The sequence below is a fragment of the Amblyraja radiata genome, chromosome 16 (genome assembly GCF_010909765.2).
Source record: "Amblyraja radiata isolate CabotCenter1 chromosome 16, sAmbRad1.1.pri, whole genome shotgun sequence".
Lineage (NCBI taxonomy): Eukaryota > Metazoa > Chordata > Chondrichthyes > Rajiformes > Rajidae > Amblyraja > Amblyraja radiata.
In genome coordinates this window covers 2,081,306-2,096,481 of record NC_045971.1, presented here as the reverse complement: position 1 = coordinate 2,096,481, position 15,176 = coordinate 2,081,306, and the positions used below count along the sequence as shown (strand labels likewise).

At 47.9% G+C, this 15,176-nt stretch overlaps 1 protein-coding gene across 7 annotated transcripts in view; it reads right to left on the bottom strand.

Annotated features, from left to right (window-relative positions):
• Positions 1–15,176, bottom strand: part of cacnb1 (calcium voltage-gated channel auxiliary subunit beta 1) — a 79,431-nt gene that overhangs the window by 50,392 nt on the left and 13,863 nt on the right. For all 7 annotated transcript variants that reach the window (XM_033034867.1, XM_033034869.1, XM_033034871.1 and 4 more), the window contains exons 2-4: positions 4,485–4,607; positions 3,822–3,944; positions 302–435 (exon numbers count right to left, since the gene is read on the bottom strand). In XM_033034867.1, the coding sequence (XP_032890758.1) occupies positions 302–435; positions 3,822–3,944; positions 4,485–4,607 (380 nt within the window). The remainder of the gene's footprint in view (positions 1–301; positions 436–3,821; positions 3,945–4,484; positions 4,608–15,176) is intronic.

Below are 15,176 nucleotides of genomic sequence, written 5' to 3'. Positions count from 1 at the left end.
GTCTGTATACATGTAAATAGTTTATTTATTGAAATCATATTCTATGTCGCTCTTCCAGGGAGATGCTAACTGCATTTCGTTGTCTCTGTACTGGACACTGACACTGACAATTAAAGTTGAATCTGAACCTGAATCTGATTGATGTATAAATGTCCTGCTGTACCGAGTTAACTGTGATCACAGCCTTTGACTAAGACACTTGTCCCCTTGTGCAAGTACAGCCCACTACTGATGGTTAATCTTATAGTTCCTTGAGTCTTATCAAAGGGTCGATTTTGTCACCGTTAAGATTGCACTGTACCTCGAGAGCCTTCCTTGCCTCATCTTCTGCTCCAGTTGCAGTCTGATGTTCTCTAACTTCACGGGGCTTGGAATGAATCCCACCTCGCACCCTTCTTTCACCAGCCGTCCTATCCACCAATCGTTGTTGTATTTCTGGAGGTGCGAGAAGAGAGAAACTTGCCCGTCATTAACGTGTTGGTGTCGCGGGAAGAGCGTTCACGCCACGCGCCCTGTTTCCACCAATCTTTCCCCCACCACACACACACACACACACACACACACAAGAAGCGACAAGACAGACACCATTGTATGCAGGTGCCGACAAGTGTGTTCAGCTCTGACAAGCTCGATGCAGGAAAAATGTTCCCAATGTTTGGCGAGTCCAGAACCAGGGGCCACACACAGTCTTAGAATAAAGGGGAGGTCATTTAAGACTGAGGTGAGAAAAAACCTTTTCGCCCAGAGATTTGTGAATTTGTGGAAATTCCCTGCCACAGAGGGCAGTGGAGGCCAAGTCACTGGATGGATTTAAGAGAAAGTTAGATAGAGCTCTAGGGGCCGATGGAGTCAAGCGATATGGGGAGAAGGCAGGCACGGGTTATTGATAGGAGATGATCAGCCATGATCACAATGAATGGCGGTGCTGGCTCGAAGGGCCGAATGGCCTCCTCCTGCACCGATTTTCTATGTTTCTATGTAATCTTGTGTGTGGACTCAATAAGAAGACTACCTTGTTCCACTGGGATGTTGGAATGAAGACAAACGGGCCTATCTTCCAATCACGCTCCCCTAACTCATCCAGAACCACGTTAGTTAGTTTAGCTGAGTTTATTTTCACGTGTGCCGAGGCACGGTGAAAAGCTTTCGTCGCGTGCCGACCAGTCCGCAGAAAGACAAGACGTGGTCACAATCGAGCCGTCAATTGAACAAGATATTGAGCAGGTACACAAAAATGCTGGAGAAACTCAGCGGGTGCAGCAGCATCTATGGAGCGAAGGAAATAGGCGACGTTTCGGGCGAAAACCCTTCTTCAGACCAAATATCATAGATCTGCTCCGTGATATTTGCTTCAGAGTTGAACAATTTGCTTCATATTTGCTTCAGAGTTGAACAATCTCCACTGTAGGAAATAGGCAACGTTTCCTATTTCCTCCGCTCCATGCAAAGAGTTGAACAATCTCCACTATAGGAAATAGGCAACGTTTCCTATTTCCTCCGCTCCATGCCAAGAGTTGAACAATCTCCACTATAGGAAATAGGCAACGTTTCGGGCCGAAACCCTTCTGGGTTTCGTCCCGAAACGTTGCCTATTTCCTTCTCTCCATAGATGCTGCTGCACCCGCTGAGTTTTCTCCAGCATTTTTTCTGTACCTCCGATTTTTCAGCATCTGCAGTTCCTTCTTGAACAAGACATTGGAGCATAACTGATAGGAAACGAGAAGAAACTAATTGGGGAATCTGGGAACAGGGCTAGAATTTGCAGGCAGACGTTTAACGGGTGGAATAAGTAGGGAATCACAGTGGCGCAGCGGTAGACCCAGGCTCAACCCTGACTACGGGTGCTGTCTGTACGGAGTTTCTACGCTCTCCCTGTGACCGTGTGGGTTTTCTCCGGGTGCTCCGGTTTCCTCCCACCCTCCAGAGACGTGCAGGTTTGCAGGTTAATTGGCTTCAGTGAATTGTAAATGGACCCTAGGGTGTAGGATATTGCCAGTGCTCGGGGTGGTCGCTGGTCGGTGCGGACTCGGTGGGCCGAAGGGCCTGTTTCCATGCTGTATCTCTAAACTATAGTAAAGGGAGAGGGTTTGCAGAGGTGTGGAAATTTGTAAGCAGCAGTTCAATTAAGGACAGTCGTTAATTTTAAATCTGCAATGAACAGTTCTCTGTATCAAGGCACATGAGACACTCTGGTGTATAGAATTAGATCACAGATCAGCCTTGACCTCACTAAATGGCACACTGGATTAGGATTCATAATACCACATGCTTGAAGCTATTGCGCATGGTTTCGTCCTCCTTTTACCCTGAATTTAAAAAAAAACACAATTGTGGACTGATTCTAAACAGTAATAAATCCTCTATTCTAATCATTAATTAAATCCTCTAAACCGTTAATTAAACCCTCTACTAATCCTCTATTCCTTGGAGCGCAGGAGGATGAGGGGGTGATCTTATAGAGATGTACATGAGAGGGATAGATCGGGAAGGCGCACACAGCCTCTTGCCCAGAGTAGGGGAATCAAAAACCAGGGTTGGCACGGTGGCGCGCAGCGGGTAGAGTTGCTGCCTTACAGCGCCAGAGAACCGGGTTCGATCCTGACTACGGGTGCTGTCTGTACGGAGTGTGTTCGATCTGTCCCGATGTCGGAGCTTCGATCATCCTGACGATAGCAGCGACTACGGAGGTTCGGGACCACCAACCACGGGTGGACAAAGGGGAAAGACTGACTGAACTTTTTTGCCTTCCATCACAGTGAAGAATGATGTGGTGGATGTTTATAGAAACATAGAAACATAGACAATAGGTGCAGGAGTAGGCCATTCGGCCTTCGAGCCTGCACCGCCATTCAATATAATCATGGCTGATCATCCAACTCAGTATACCGTACCTGCCTTCTCTCCATACCCCCTGATCCCTTTAGCCACAAGGGCCACATCTAACTCCCTCTTAAATATAGCCAATGAACTGTGGCCTCAACTACCTTCTGTGGCAGAGAGTTCCAGAGATTCACCACTCTCTGTGTGAAAAATGTTTTCCTCATCTCGGTCCTAAAAGATTTCCACTTTATCCTTAAACTGTGTGACCCCTTGTTCTGGACTTCCCCAACATCGGGAACAATCTTCCTGCATCTAGCCTGTCCAACCCCTTAAGAATTTTGTAAGTTTCTATAATGTCAAATTCATTGTGTGTTGTATTCTTTTTAACTGTATGGCTGCATGGCAACTCATTTGACTGTACCTTAATTGGTGCATGTGACAAATAAATGTGACCAATAGGCAATAGGCAACAGGCAATAGGTGCAGGATTAGGCCATTCGGCCCTTCGAGCCAGCACCGCCATTCAATGTGATCACTGCTGATCATCCACAATCAGTACCCCGTTCCTGCCTTCTCTCTTCTTCTATCCCTTAACTCCGCTATCCCTAAGAGCCCTATCTAGCTCACTCTTGAAAGCATCCAGAGAACCAGCCTCCACCGCCCCCTGAGGCAGAGAATTCCACACACTCACAAACCTCTGTGTGAAAAAGTGTTTCCCCATCTCCGTTCTAAATGGCTTACCCCTTATTCTTAAACCTTGAACAGGTGTACTGACACAAAATGTACCATTGCATTCCACATTTGAGCATAACAGATAACATCGCAACTAGCAGAACACATGTGTAGGAAGGAACTGCAGATGCTGGTTTCAATCGAAGATAGACACAAAATGCTGGGGTAACTCAGCGGGACCGGCAGCATCTCTGGAGAGAAGGAATGGGTGATGTTCCGGGTCGCTGAGTTACTCCGGCGTTTTGTGACTACCTTAGCAAACCGCTTACTTCTTTGATGTGTAGAAAATCTTTGGTTTCGAAGGAAATGGCCATGCCTTGCACAGGAACGTCGTCGTTCTGGGGGGGGTTGTAGCTGACATTTGTTCGAACAGCAAACGCAACGGGCTTGGTCTGCAACAACATAAAGCAGAGGAAGACATCTGAGAGCACGGTGGAGATGGTGTGGAACTTCAACAAAAGAGGCTAGCCTTGGTTTTATTCCAGGTTAACAAATGAATTTAAACTCCCGGCTGTGTGAGTGGATTTAACTCTCATCTCTCGAATCTTGAACCAGCGTGAAGAATGGGGGGGGGGGGAGGGAGGGAGACTGGAGAGGGGGGTGGAGAGGCGGTGGAGGGGAGGCGGGTAGGGGGGTGGAAGGGGGTGGAGGGGTGGTGGAGGGGAGGGGTCGGGGAGAGTGGAGGGATTGTGGAGGGGAGGGGTAGGGAGGGGGTGGTAGGGGGGTGGAGGGGAGTGGAAGGGGGGGGGGGGGAGAGTCCCAACTTGGCTTGAGTTAATGTTGCCACTTTGACCAGTCTATGCCACTGTGTACCTTGCGTTTTCGGCTTCATGCAGTGACGTGGGGGATCAGCATAACACAGGCCCTTGCCCAACCAGCCCAGTTTGGAAGCACAGGATCAGATGTGGAGGGGAGGCGAATGCCAGTCTCACCTTTGCCCTTCTCAAGTTTGTGCCAAAGCCTGCCGCTCGGCCTCCTTGCGTAACGCCTCCCTGTCCTCCTCCAGCGAGATGTTCTGAATCTGACGGGCGGCTGGTGTAGGAGTCTGCTGAACCTGAGCGAGGAAACAGAAACATATCTCAGTCTGAAGAAGGGTCTCGACCCGAAACTCCACCCATTCCTTCTCTCCAGTGATGCTGCCCGTCCCACTGAGTTACATTTTGTGGTCTATCTCCCGGTTTAAACCAGCATCTCCAGTTCCTTCCTAAACATATCTCAGTGTCTTGTGGCACGTGGGATCCTCTCTTTATCCAAGGTAGGCGATCCACACGGCCAATCCTTAGATAATGTGGAGAGGATGTTTCCACCAGTGGGAGAAACCAGGAACAGGCTCATAGCCTTTGAGCCTCAGAGCTCGAGGACGTCCTTTAGGAAGGAGATGAGGAGGGAATTTCTTTAGACAGAGGGTGGTGAGTCTGTAGAATTCCAATGCCAGAAAAAGCTTTGTGGAGGTCAAGTCAGTGGATATTTTTACTGCAGAGATAGATCGATTCTTGATTAGTAAGGGTTCTTGATCAGTACGGGGAGAAGGCATAAGAATGGGGTTAGGAGGGAGAGATAGACCAGCCATGATTGAATGGTGGAGTAGACTTGATGGGCCAAATGGCCCCATTCTGCTCCGAGAACCTATGACCTGATGAGACAACAGGAGCGCGTTTTCTATGGCACGATGGCGAACTGTTAGAGCCCACTGCTTCACTCTCCACCGACACGCCATTTTACAGTTGTATAAGATGTTGGTAAGGCCACATTTAGAGTATGTGTTCCGATTTTAGTGTGTCCCTCGGCTTGTACTCGCTAGAATTTAGAAGATTGAGGGGGGATCTTATAGAAACTTACAAAATTCTTAGGGGTTGAACAGGCTAGATGCAGGAAGATTGTCTCCCGATGTTGGGGAAGTCCAGAACAAGGGGTCACAGTTTAAGGATAAGGGGAAGTCTTTTAGGACCGAGATGAGAAAATCATTTTTTACACAGAGAGTGGTGAATCTCTGGAATTCTCTGCCACAGAGGTAGTTGAGGCCAGTTCATTGGCTATATTTAAGAGGGAGCTAGATGTGGCTAAAGGTATCAGTAGGTATGGAGAGAAGGCAGGTACAGGATACTGAGTTGCATGATCAGCCATGATCATATTGAATGGCGGTGCAGGCTCGAAGGGCCGAATGGCCTACTCCTGCACCTATTTTTCTATGTTTCTATGTTAATAGTATGGTGGAACACAAATTTTAATTTTACTCGGATTACTAGGATGGGCTGAAGGGGGGGGGAAGGGGCGAGGACATATCTCCATCTTTTCTCTGCGCACTGCTTTTGGTGGGGTTAGAGGTCTTGGTCTCGTTCTTTTTCTATTTATCCCTTCATTTTCTCCTTTCTTCTTTTCTTCTTCTCCCTTTGTTTCCTATTTTCCTTTTTTTTTAATTTAGGTGATAAGGTTAAAAATGAAGCTGTACAATAAATGTCTAATTGTAGATGCCGGATGTTTTATCCTTGTACCCATTGCTTCTAATAAAACAAAATTAAAAAAAAAAATAATAAAAATAAATGTTGAACAAAGATATTCCGAGGATCTCCAATGAGGTGATAGGGACTGCTCTCTTGTTTATTTTTTTAAGTTTAGTTTAGAGGTACAGGCCCTTCAGCCAGCGAGTATGCACCAACCAGAGATCTCTGGTGTTGTAATGGCAGCAACTCTACCACTGCTCCACCCGTGCCACATGGTGGATAGGATCGTCAGAAGCCTGATAACAGCTGGGATAGAAACTGTACCCTGAATCGGGGGTGTGCGTTTTCACACTTCTGTACCTTTTCCCCGATGGGAGACGGGGAGAGGAGGGAGTGGCCGGGGTGCGACTCGTCCTTGATGATGCTGCTGGCCTTGCCGAGGCAGCGTGAGGTGTAGATGGAGTCAATAGAAGGAGGTTGGTTTGTGTGTTGACGCAGAATGCTGGAGGAACTCAGCGGGACGGGCAGCATCTCTGGAGAGAAGGAATGGTGACGTTCCGGGTCGGACCCCTTCTTCAGACTGGTGTCAGGGGAGTCTGATTGGATTGGACCACTACCCTGACATCAGTCTGAAGAAGGGTCTCGACCCGGAACATCACCATTCCTTCTCTCCAGAGATGCCGCCTGTCCCTCCCGCTGAGTTACTCCAGCATTTTGTGACTATCTTTGAAAGATCTCATTTATTTATGGTGAGATTTTCCCAGTTCCCTGGCCATTACTCTTGCATAAGCACCACCAAAGTTGTCATTGTAGCTCATTGTGGAGTTTGATACTTACTCCTGCAGACACTGGCTGGCAGTGTTCATCGGGGGAAAAACCACAGTCTCGACATTGGTTATTAATTGCCTGTGGATGCTTTGAACATCTGTAGATGTGACGGATACACAGAGCCAAAGCAAGCTCTCTGGCACACAAAACCACCGGCAGTATTTAGTTTAATGTGGGTTGGTGTCGAAGATACAGCGCGGAAAACAGAACCCCTGTCCCACCCCTGTGCGACCAGCGGATCCCCGTAAACTAGCACTTTCCCACACACTAGGGAACAGGGTGTCAGGGGTTATGGCGAGAACACAGGAGAATGGGGTTAAGAGGGAATATAGATCAGCCATAATTAAATGGCGAGATGGGCTGAATGGCTAATCCTGCTCCTATCACTTATGAAATTATTCTGTATTATGACAATATACAATCTTTACCAAAGCCAATTAACCAACAACCCGTATGTCATTGAAGCGTGGGAGGAGAACCGGGGCATCCGTGGAAAGCCACGCATGTCACAGGGGAAAACGTTATAAAACTCCGTACTGCACTGCGCTGAACTAAACTAAACTAAACTGAACTAAACTGAACTAAACTGAAACTAAACTTGAAACTGTAGTAAACCATTTAGCTTAACCAATCAACCAATCAATCAATCCATCAACCTTTATTGTCACCTTGCAAAGCAACAGTTGTACAGTGCAAAATGAGAAGACGTTTCCCAGGGAATACCGGAGCATCGCACATGAAACTTAAACCATTTCACACATAATAACAGTAACACAATCCAGTCCCTGATGAAACAGTATAAATAGTTAAAAGCAGGTCAAACAGCAACATTAAAATACAGTAAAAACAGTCATTAAAATGTCCAGGGCAGCTGATTTGAGTGGCCAGTGCCAGAGTTATTAAATTGTCAGTGCAAAGCCGCAGAATCAGGTGACCTGTGAGTACAGAGTGACTGTTAGCAGCCTCACAGCCTGTGGCAGGAAGCTGTTTAGCAGTCTGGTAGTCCGGGCTTTGATGCTACGGTATCTCTTGCATGATGGCAGGAGATCCAGGTGTGTGTGGGAGGGGTGCAGTTTGTCCTTAGCTATTCTCAGAGCTTTTTCAGACAGCGGCCTCTGGAACAGTTCTTGTACCGAGGGTAGGGAGGACGCCAATGATCCTCTCTGCTCCCCTCACTACCCTCTGCAGAGCCTTCCTGTCTGAGCAGTTGCAGGTGGAGTACCACATGTTCATGCAGTACATGAGTACAGACTCCACCGTGCCCCTGTAGAAAGTCCTGAGGATGTTGGTGGGGAGTGAGGCCTGTACACTGAACACAGTATGATATAACTATAGCCAGTTACCTATAAATTATATCTGCCTGTAATTATATGGGTGGGATTTATACGTAGAGTCTGAGGCGTGTCTGCGGCTGGGATTCTGGCGCAGACTCCCAAGGAGTTTAGTTCGGTTTGACGAAGATCGGGGAAGAGACATCGTTTTTGACCATGCACGAGTATGACCACCAGTATGATTGAAGTGAACGACAATAAAGAAACTATGAATCAAGAGACTGTTTGTGGAAGATTTATCTTTCGACGGCATTGAATGTCTGGTGGAGAGCCCGTGGGTGCATATCGATTACCTTCTGATCCACAGTCATCAATACCCAGTGGCTATCGAGGACTAAATCCTGGAGACGTTCTAAAAAACTGTCACTACATAAATTAACTAAACTAAACTAAACTAGTTTAAATTGAACTAAAGTGAATTAAACACCAAAGATCCTACAGCGAGCAAGATGGTCCAACTCGACGAAAAAGACGTAGTACGGTCGTGGGCAGATTCGTGGGTGATTTTCGGCCCCATTTCCGTAACCGGCTTCCGTCTCCGCACCAAAGATCCCGTAGCGGAGCAAAGATACTAGTGCGGAGACGGAAGCCGGTTACGGAAACATCCTGGTAAAAATAAAAGTTATTTGGTAAAAATCTTCTCGGGTCGGGTCGGGTCGGGTCGGGTCGGGTCGGGTCGGGTCGGGTCGGGTCGGGTCCGGTTACTGAAATGGATGAAAAAAAGGCCCACGTTCCGCTCCGTTGCGTACTACACGTCAGCCCATCGCATTTAGCAGGAGTGGTCTATCTTGCTCCGCTATAGGATCTTTGCTAAACACCACAGTCTTATCTGTTTCTACTGCCACCCCATGGCACACATTTCAGGCATCCACTACTCTTTGTGTATAAGCCTTACCCCACATATCTCCTTTCATCTTTGCCGCTCTGATTTTAAAACTACGGCCTCTAGTCTTGGTGACCAAACAATCTAGCTGAACCTTTCATAATTTTAAGAGATACAGCATGGAAACAGGCCCTTCGCCCCAACGAGTTCACACTTGTTCTCTGTTATTCCACGATCTCACTCCCTACACACTAGGGACAATTTACAGGAGGCCAGTTAAGCTCAGAACCTGCACGTCTTTGGGATGTGGGAGGAAACCGGAGCGCCCGGAGGAAACCCACGTGGTCACAGGGAGATCGTGCAAAATCCACACGTACAGCACCCGAGGTCAAGATTGAACCCAGGTCCCTGGCCGCTGTGAGGCGGCAACAATCTGAATGAGTACGCCGATGCAGAGACTGACCTCATCAGCAAGTGCGCAGAGGAATGCGTGCAGTAGAAGACGATCCGAGTGTTCCTCAACCAGGGGTCGTGGATGAACCGCGAGGGGCATTCACGGGGGAAGACCAAGAACCGCTGTGTACAAGGCAGGCTGCCCCGAGCGGCACAAGAAAGCTCACCACCATCTTCGCAAAGTCCAGGAGACAACACCGGGACAAGCTCCAGTCCCAGTATAATCACTCGGACACAAGCAGAATGGGGCAAGGACTGAATATTATAACTGGCTGTAAAGTGAAGTCAGGCAGCATCGCTGGTGAAAGTGCGAACCTGATGCTTTCTGGGCTCGCTTTATGCAGAAGGCCAACGAGACTTTGACATCCGTCCCATCAGACTTGAGCTTGTCTTGTCCCAGGGTCACTGTTGCAGGGGTTAGATTGGCTTTCCTGAGGGTGAAGCTGCAGAAGGCAAGCTGTCCCTGGCCACATACTTATTCCGTGGACTGGAATATTCATGGACATCTTTAATCTTTCCCTTCTCTGTTCTGAGGTACCCGCCTGCTTCAAGAAGACCGCTAACATCCAGGTGCCAAAGAAATGCAGGACCGCTTGCCTTAATGGCTGTATTTCCTGAGGTCTCTGCGGAGAGCAAACGTCTCACAGCCGCTGCTGTTGTCCTTCTACCGATGCGCCGTGGAGAGTATCCTCTCCTATGGAACTCTGGTGTGGTTTGCCAGCTGTACTGTGGCTGAGAGGAGGGCGCTGCAGGGAATTATAAAAACTGCGCAGAACATTACAAACGCCCAACTGCCCTCCTTGGATGATATATATAGGGCCCGATGCTTGCGCCGGGCCACAAACATCAAGCAGGACACATCCCACCCTGCCAACCACCTTTTTACTCTGCTACCCTCTGGGAGGCGATTCAGGACTCTGAAGGCTCGCACCGGTAGACTAAAAAATAGTTTCTACCCATGTGTGATAAAAGCAGAAAGCAGAAAGAAGGAGTCTCCCATCTGACGTGCAATGACAATAAAAGATATATTATATTATTAAGAGCTAAATTCCAACAGAGAACGCTGGGGAAGCAAAATGTAATTCCAAGAAATGCCGCCAAATTATTTTAAATTCTTTTAAATTCTTTTAAAATACCTATTTATTTTTTACTAATAAGTGTACATATGTGTTAATGGTTGTCGTGTTTGTTTTTTTGTTTTTTTTAACCGGAGGAGATGTAATGGAATTTTGTTGCACAGTATTGTGCAATGACAATAAACGTATTCATTCATTCATTCATTCAGCTGCCTTGACATCCACCATCATGAAGGGCTTTGAGGACTGGTTATGCATTAAATCCAGTTACCAAGCAAGGTTGCAGTTCGCCTACCGCCACACCAGGTCCATGATTAATACTATCTCCCTGGACCTACACTCATCCCTGGAACACCTGGATAAGAGAGACACCTACCTACGCTAGACTTCTATTCATAGCCCACAGCTCTGCGTTCAATATCTACCATCCATCCATTATATCATCTCCAAACTTGTGGAACTTGGAGTCAGCACTCATATATCTGCAACGGGATTAGTTTAGTTTAATGATACAGTGCGGATACAGGTCCTTCGGCCCACCGGGTCCGTGGCGACCAGCGATCCCCGCACATTAACACTATCCTACACACCCACTAGGGACAATTTTCTACATTTACCAAGCCAATTAACCTACAAACCTACACGTCTTTGGAGTGTGGAAGGAAACCGAAGATCTCGGAGAAATCCTACGCAGAACGTACAAACTCCGTACAGACAGCACCCGTAGTCGGGATTGAACCAGGGTCTCCGGCGCTGCATTCGCTGTAAGGCAGCAACTCTACCGCTGCGCCACCAGAATTTGTCCACACCATTGAGACCATACAGCTGTTCAGTGTGCCACTACCAGCAGGAAGAACCTGATACATGGCACAGGGCAGGCAGGTTTTATTTAACTGCTATTCATATTTTAATCAGAAGCATTAGCTCACAAATCGCTGCTGGCCGTTAGCTACGCCTGAGACTGCAAGAAACTGTGGGGAATTGTGGACACAGCCCAGAACATCACACAAGCCACCGACTCCATCTACACCTCACGCTGCCTCGGCAAGGCCGCCAGCATCATCAAGGACGAGTCGCACCCAGGCCACCCCCTCTTCTCCCCTCTCCCATCAGGCTAGAGGTACAGAAGTGTGAAAACGCACACACCTCCAGATTCAGGGACAGTTTCTTCCCAGCTGTTATCAGGCAAATGACCCATCCTACCACAACCAGAGAGCAGTCCTGAACTGCTGTTTACCTCGTGGGTAAACGTCAGACTATCCTTGATCGGTCTTTACCTTTCATTAAACGTTATTCCCTTATCATGTATCTACACACTGTAAGTGGCTCGAATGTAATGGTGTATTGTCTTTCTGCTGACTGGATAGCACGCAACAAAAGCTTTTCACTGTACCTCGGTACACGTGACAATGAACTCAACTAAGCATTAGCTCCGTGCGAGACCTCACGAAATTGCAGAGAATTGTGGACGCAGCCCAGACCACCACACAAACCAACCTCCCTTCCATTGACTCCATCTACACCTCACGCTGCCTCGGCAAGGCCAGCAGCATCATCAAGGACCAGTCTCACCCCCGGCCACTCCCTCCTCTCCCCTCTCCCATCGGGCGAAAGGTATAGAAGTGTGAAAACACACACCTCCAGATTCAGGGACAGTTTCTTCCCAGCTGTTGAACCATCCTACCAAGAACCAGAGAACGGCCCTGAGCTATTATCTACCTCATTGGAGACACTTGGACTACCTTTGATCGGATTTTCCTGGACTTTATCTTGCACTTATTCATGTTATTGCCTTTATCGTGCATCTGTACACTGTGGATGGCCACACACCCATCTCCCCGCTACCTTCAGGTAGAAGGTACAGGAGCCTGAAGACTGCAACGACCAGGTTCAGGAATAGCTACTTCCCCACAGCCATCAGGCTATTAAACCTGGCTCGGACAAAACTCTGAACATTAATAACCCATTAATGTTTATTTGCACTTTTATCAGTTTATTTATTCATGTGTGTATATATTTATATAATGGTATATGGACACACTGATCTGTTCTGTAATCATGCCCTACTATGTTCTGTTGTGCTGAAGCAAAGCAAGAATTTAATTGTCCTATCTGGGACACATGACAATAAATTCTCTCTTGAATCTTGTAATCATGTTTTGTCCTTCCACTGACTGGTTAGCACGCAGCAAAGCTTTTGACTGTACCTTTGTACAGGTGACAATAAACTAAACTCAACTAAACTAAATATTCCAGCAGTTTGTAAGATGTAGCAGGTGTAGATCATGCCAGCCATTGAGGTCCACCACCATTCAATACGATTATGGCTGGTCTGGCCTTAGTCTCAACTCTTCTGGCCCTCCCGTGACCTTTGTTTTCCCTTATTTAGTTTAGTTTATTATTAATAGGGTGGCACGGTGGCGCAGCAGGTAGAGCTGCTGCCTTACAAAGCGCAGGAGACCCGGGTTCACTCCTGACCACGAGTGTTGTCTATACCATCTTCATCATCAGCGGTCACTCAAAACGAGTATGACTGTCCTCTTGTGAAGGACGCCAGTGCGTGACTTTGTTTAACGTGGGGAGACTGGTGCCTCCACAGACAGCCACCCCACGGTCCTTGACAGATCTGGGTCAGGATCCAGTGGCATGGAGTCCAAGACGACCGGAGACCCTTTTCTGCTGCCGCCTTCATCCGCCTTCCCAGCCGTTGTGACGCTCCACTAAAGTCACCCATCGTCCTGTTCCACCGATGAGGTCTTTTTACTTGTATCAAAAAAAATTATTTAAATTCCAACACGATATAAAAGCCAAAAAAAACAAAACCGTGGTGACACACCCCACCACCATGTTACAAAATCAACAAACAACTGTTTTACAAATATTCTAATAACTACTGTACAACCCCGGTGAAGGGGCGAGCATCCGGCTCGGGCAAAGCCCTCTTCCGCCTGGTGCTGTGACTCGCCAATGGCCAGCTTGGCCAGGCCTAGGAGCAACACAACCAGGACATCTTCAGCCCTTCCTCCTCCCTAGATCCCGTCACCATTCCTTCGGTCACAGACAGCAGAGCAAATCCTCCCCTTGCGGACCCTAGGGGGAGTGGCGGTGCTCTGGCCCTCCGGACCCTGGCTACAAGGGACTCACAGATGAGGTCTTTGTCAGGGACCTCCCCCTCGACCTTACCGCCATGGGTGGCCCTACCAGGAGCGTAACTCCAGACGGCATCGCTCTCAGGAATCTCAGGTCCACACGAGCTTCTCCACCACGACACGGTGAATACTAATATACAGGGTGATCGCTGGCCAGTGCGGGCTCGGTGGGTTGAAAAGCCTGTTTCTGCGCAGTATCTCTAAAATTTAAATGTCACGTGTACAGTGGAAGACTTTGTTTGCCTGCTATCCAGTCAAAGAAATTACTACACCTGATTACGATCAAGCCATCCACAATACACAGATAAAGGATAAAGGGTACACAAAATTGCTGGGGAAACTCAGCGGGTGCAGCAGCATCTATGGAGCAAAGGAAATAGGCGACGTTTCGGGCCGAAACCCTTCTTCAGACTGATGGGGGGTGGGGAGAAAGAAGGAAAAGGGGAGGAGGGGGAGGAGCCCGAGGGCGGGCGGATGGGAGGGTGGGAGGAGACAGCTAGAGGGTTAAGGAAGGGGAGGAGACAGCAAGGGCTAGCAAAATTGGGAGAATTCAATGTTAATGCCATACGGACGCAAGGTCCCCAGACGGAAATGAGGGTTTGTGTTTAGTTAATTGTCACGGGTGCTAAGGTATAGCGAAATGCTTTGGTTGTGTGCTAACCAGTCAGCAGAAAGACAATACATGATTACAATCGAGCCGTCCACTGTGTACAGAAACAAGATAAATGGAATAATGTGAATAAAGTTTAGTGCAAGATAAAGCCAGTAAAGTCCGATCAAAGATAGTCCCATCTATCTCATTGGAGACCTTCGGACTTAGCGGCTCGTGATGCTAATGGCAGGTACTCAGGAAATCCGGTAAACTCCTGACGTTTTTTCATCCATGAAAAAAAATAGTTACTTTTTACTCGTACGAGCCGCTACGGGACATCCACGAACTCCTACGGACCCGCTACGGACATTCTCCGAGTTCGAATCAGGGGAAAACTCGGGAGAACTCGTGAATTGCCTCGTACAGTGGGACAGGGGGCTTAACTCCAGCATTTGTGTCTTTCACCAGCTCCCACACTGCGCCATGGAAGAGAGGAGAAGAGGGAGTGACTGGGGTGAGTATAGGAGCAGGGAGGTTCTACTGCAGTTGTACAGGGTCTTGGTGAGACCACACCTGGAGTATTGCGTACAGTTTTGGTCTCCTAATCTGAGGAAAGACATTCTTGCCATAGAGGGAGTACAGAGAAGGTTCACCAGACTGATTCCTGGGATGTCAAGACTTTCATATGAAGAAAGACTGGATAGACTCGGCTTGTACTCGCTAGAATTTAGAAGATTGAGGGGGGATCTTATAGAAACTTACAAAATTCTTAAGGGGTTGGACAGGCCAGATGCAGGAAGATTGTTCCCGATGTTGGGGAAGTCCAGGACAAGGGGTCACAGTTTAAGAATAAGGGGGAAATCCTTTAGGACCGAGATGAGAATTTTTGTTTTTTCACACAGAGAGTGGTGAATCTCTGGACAGGGATCCT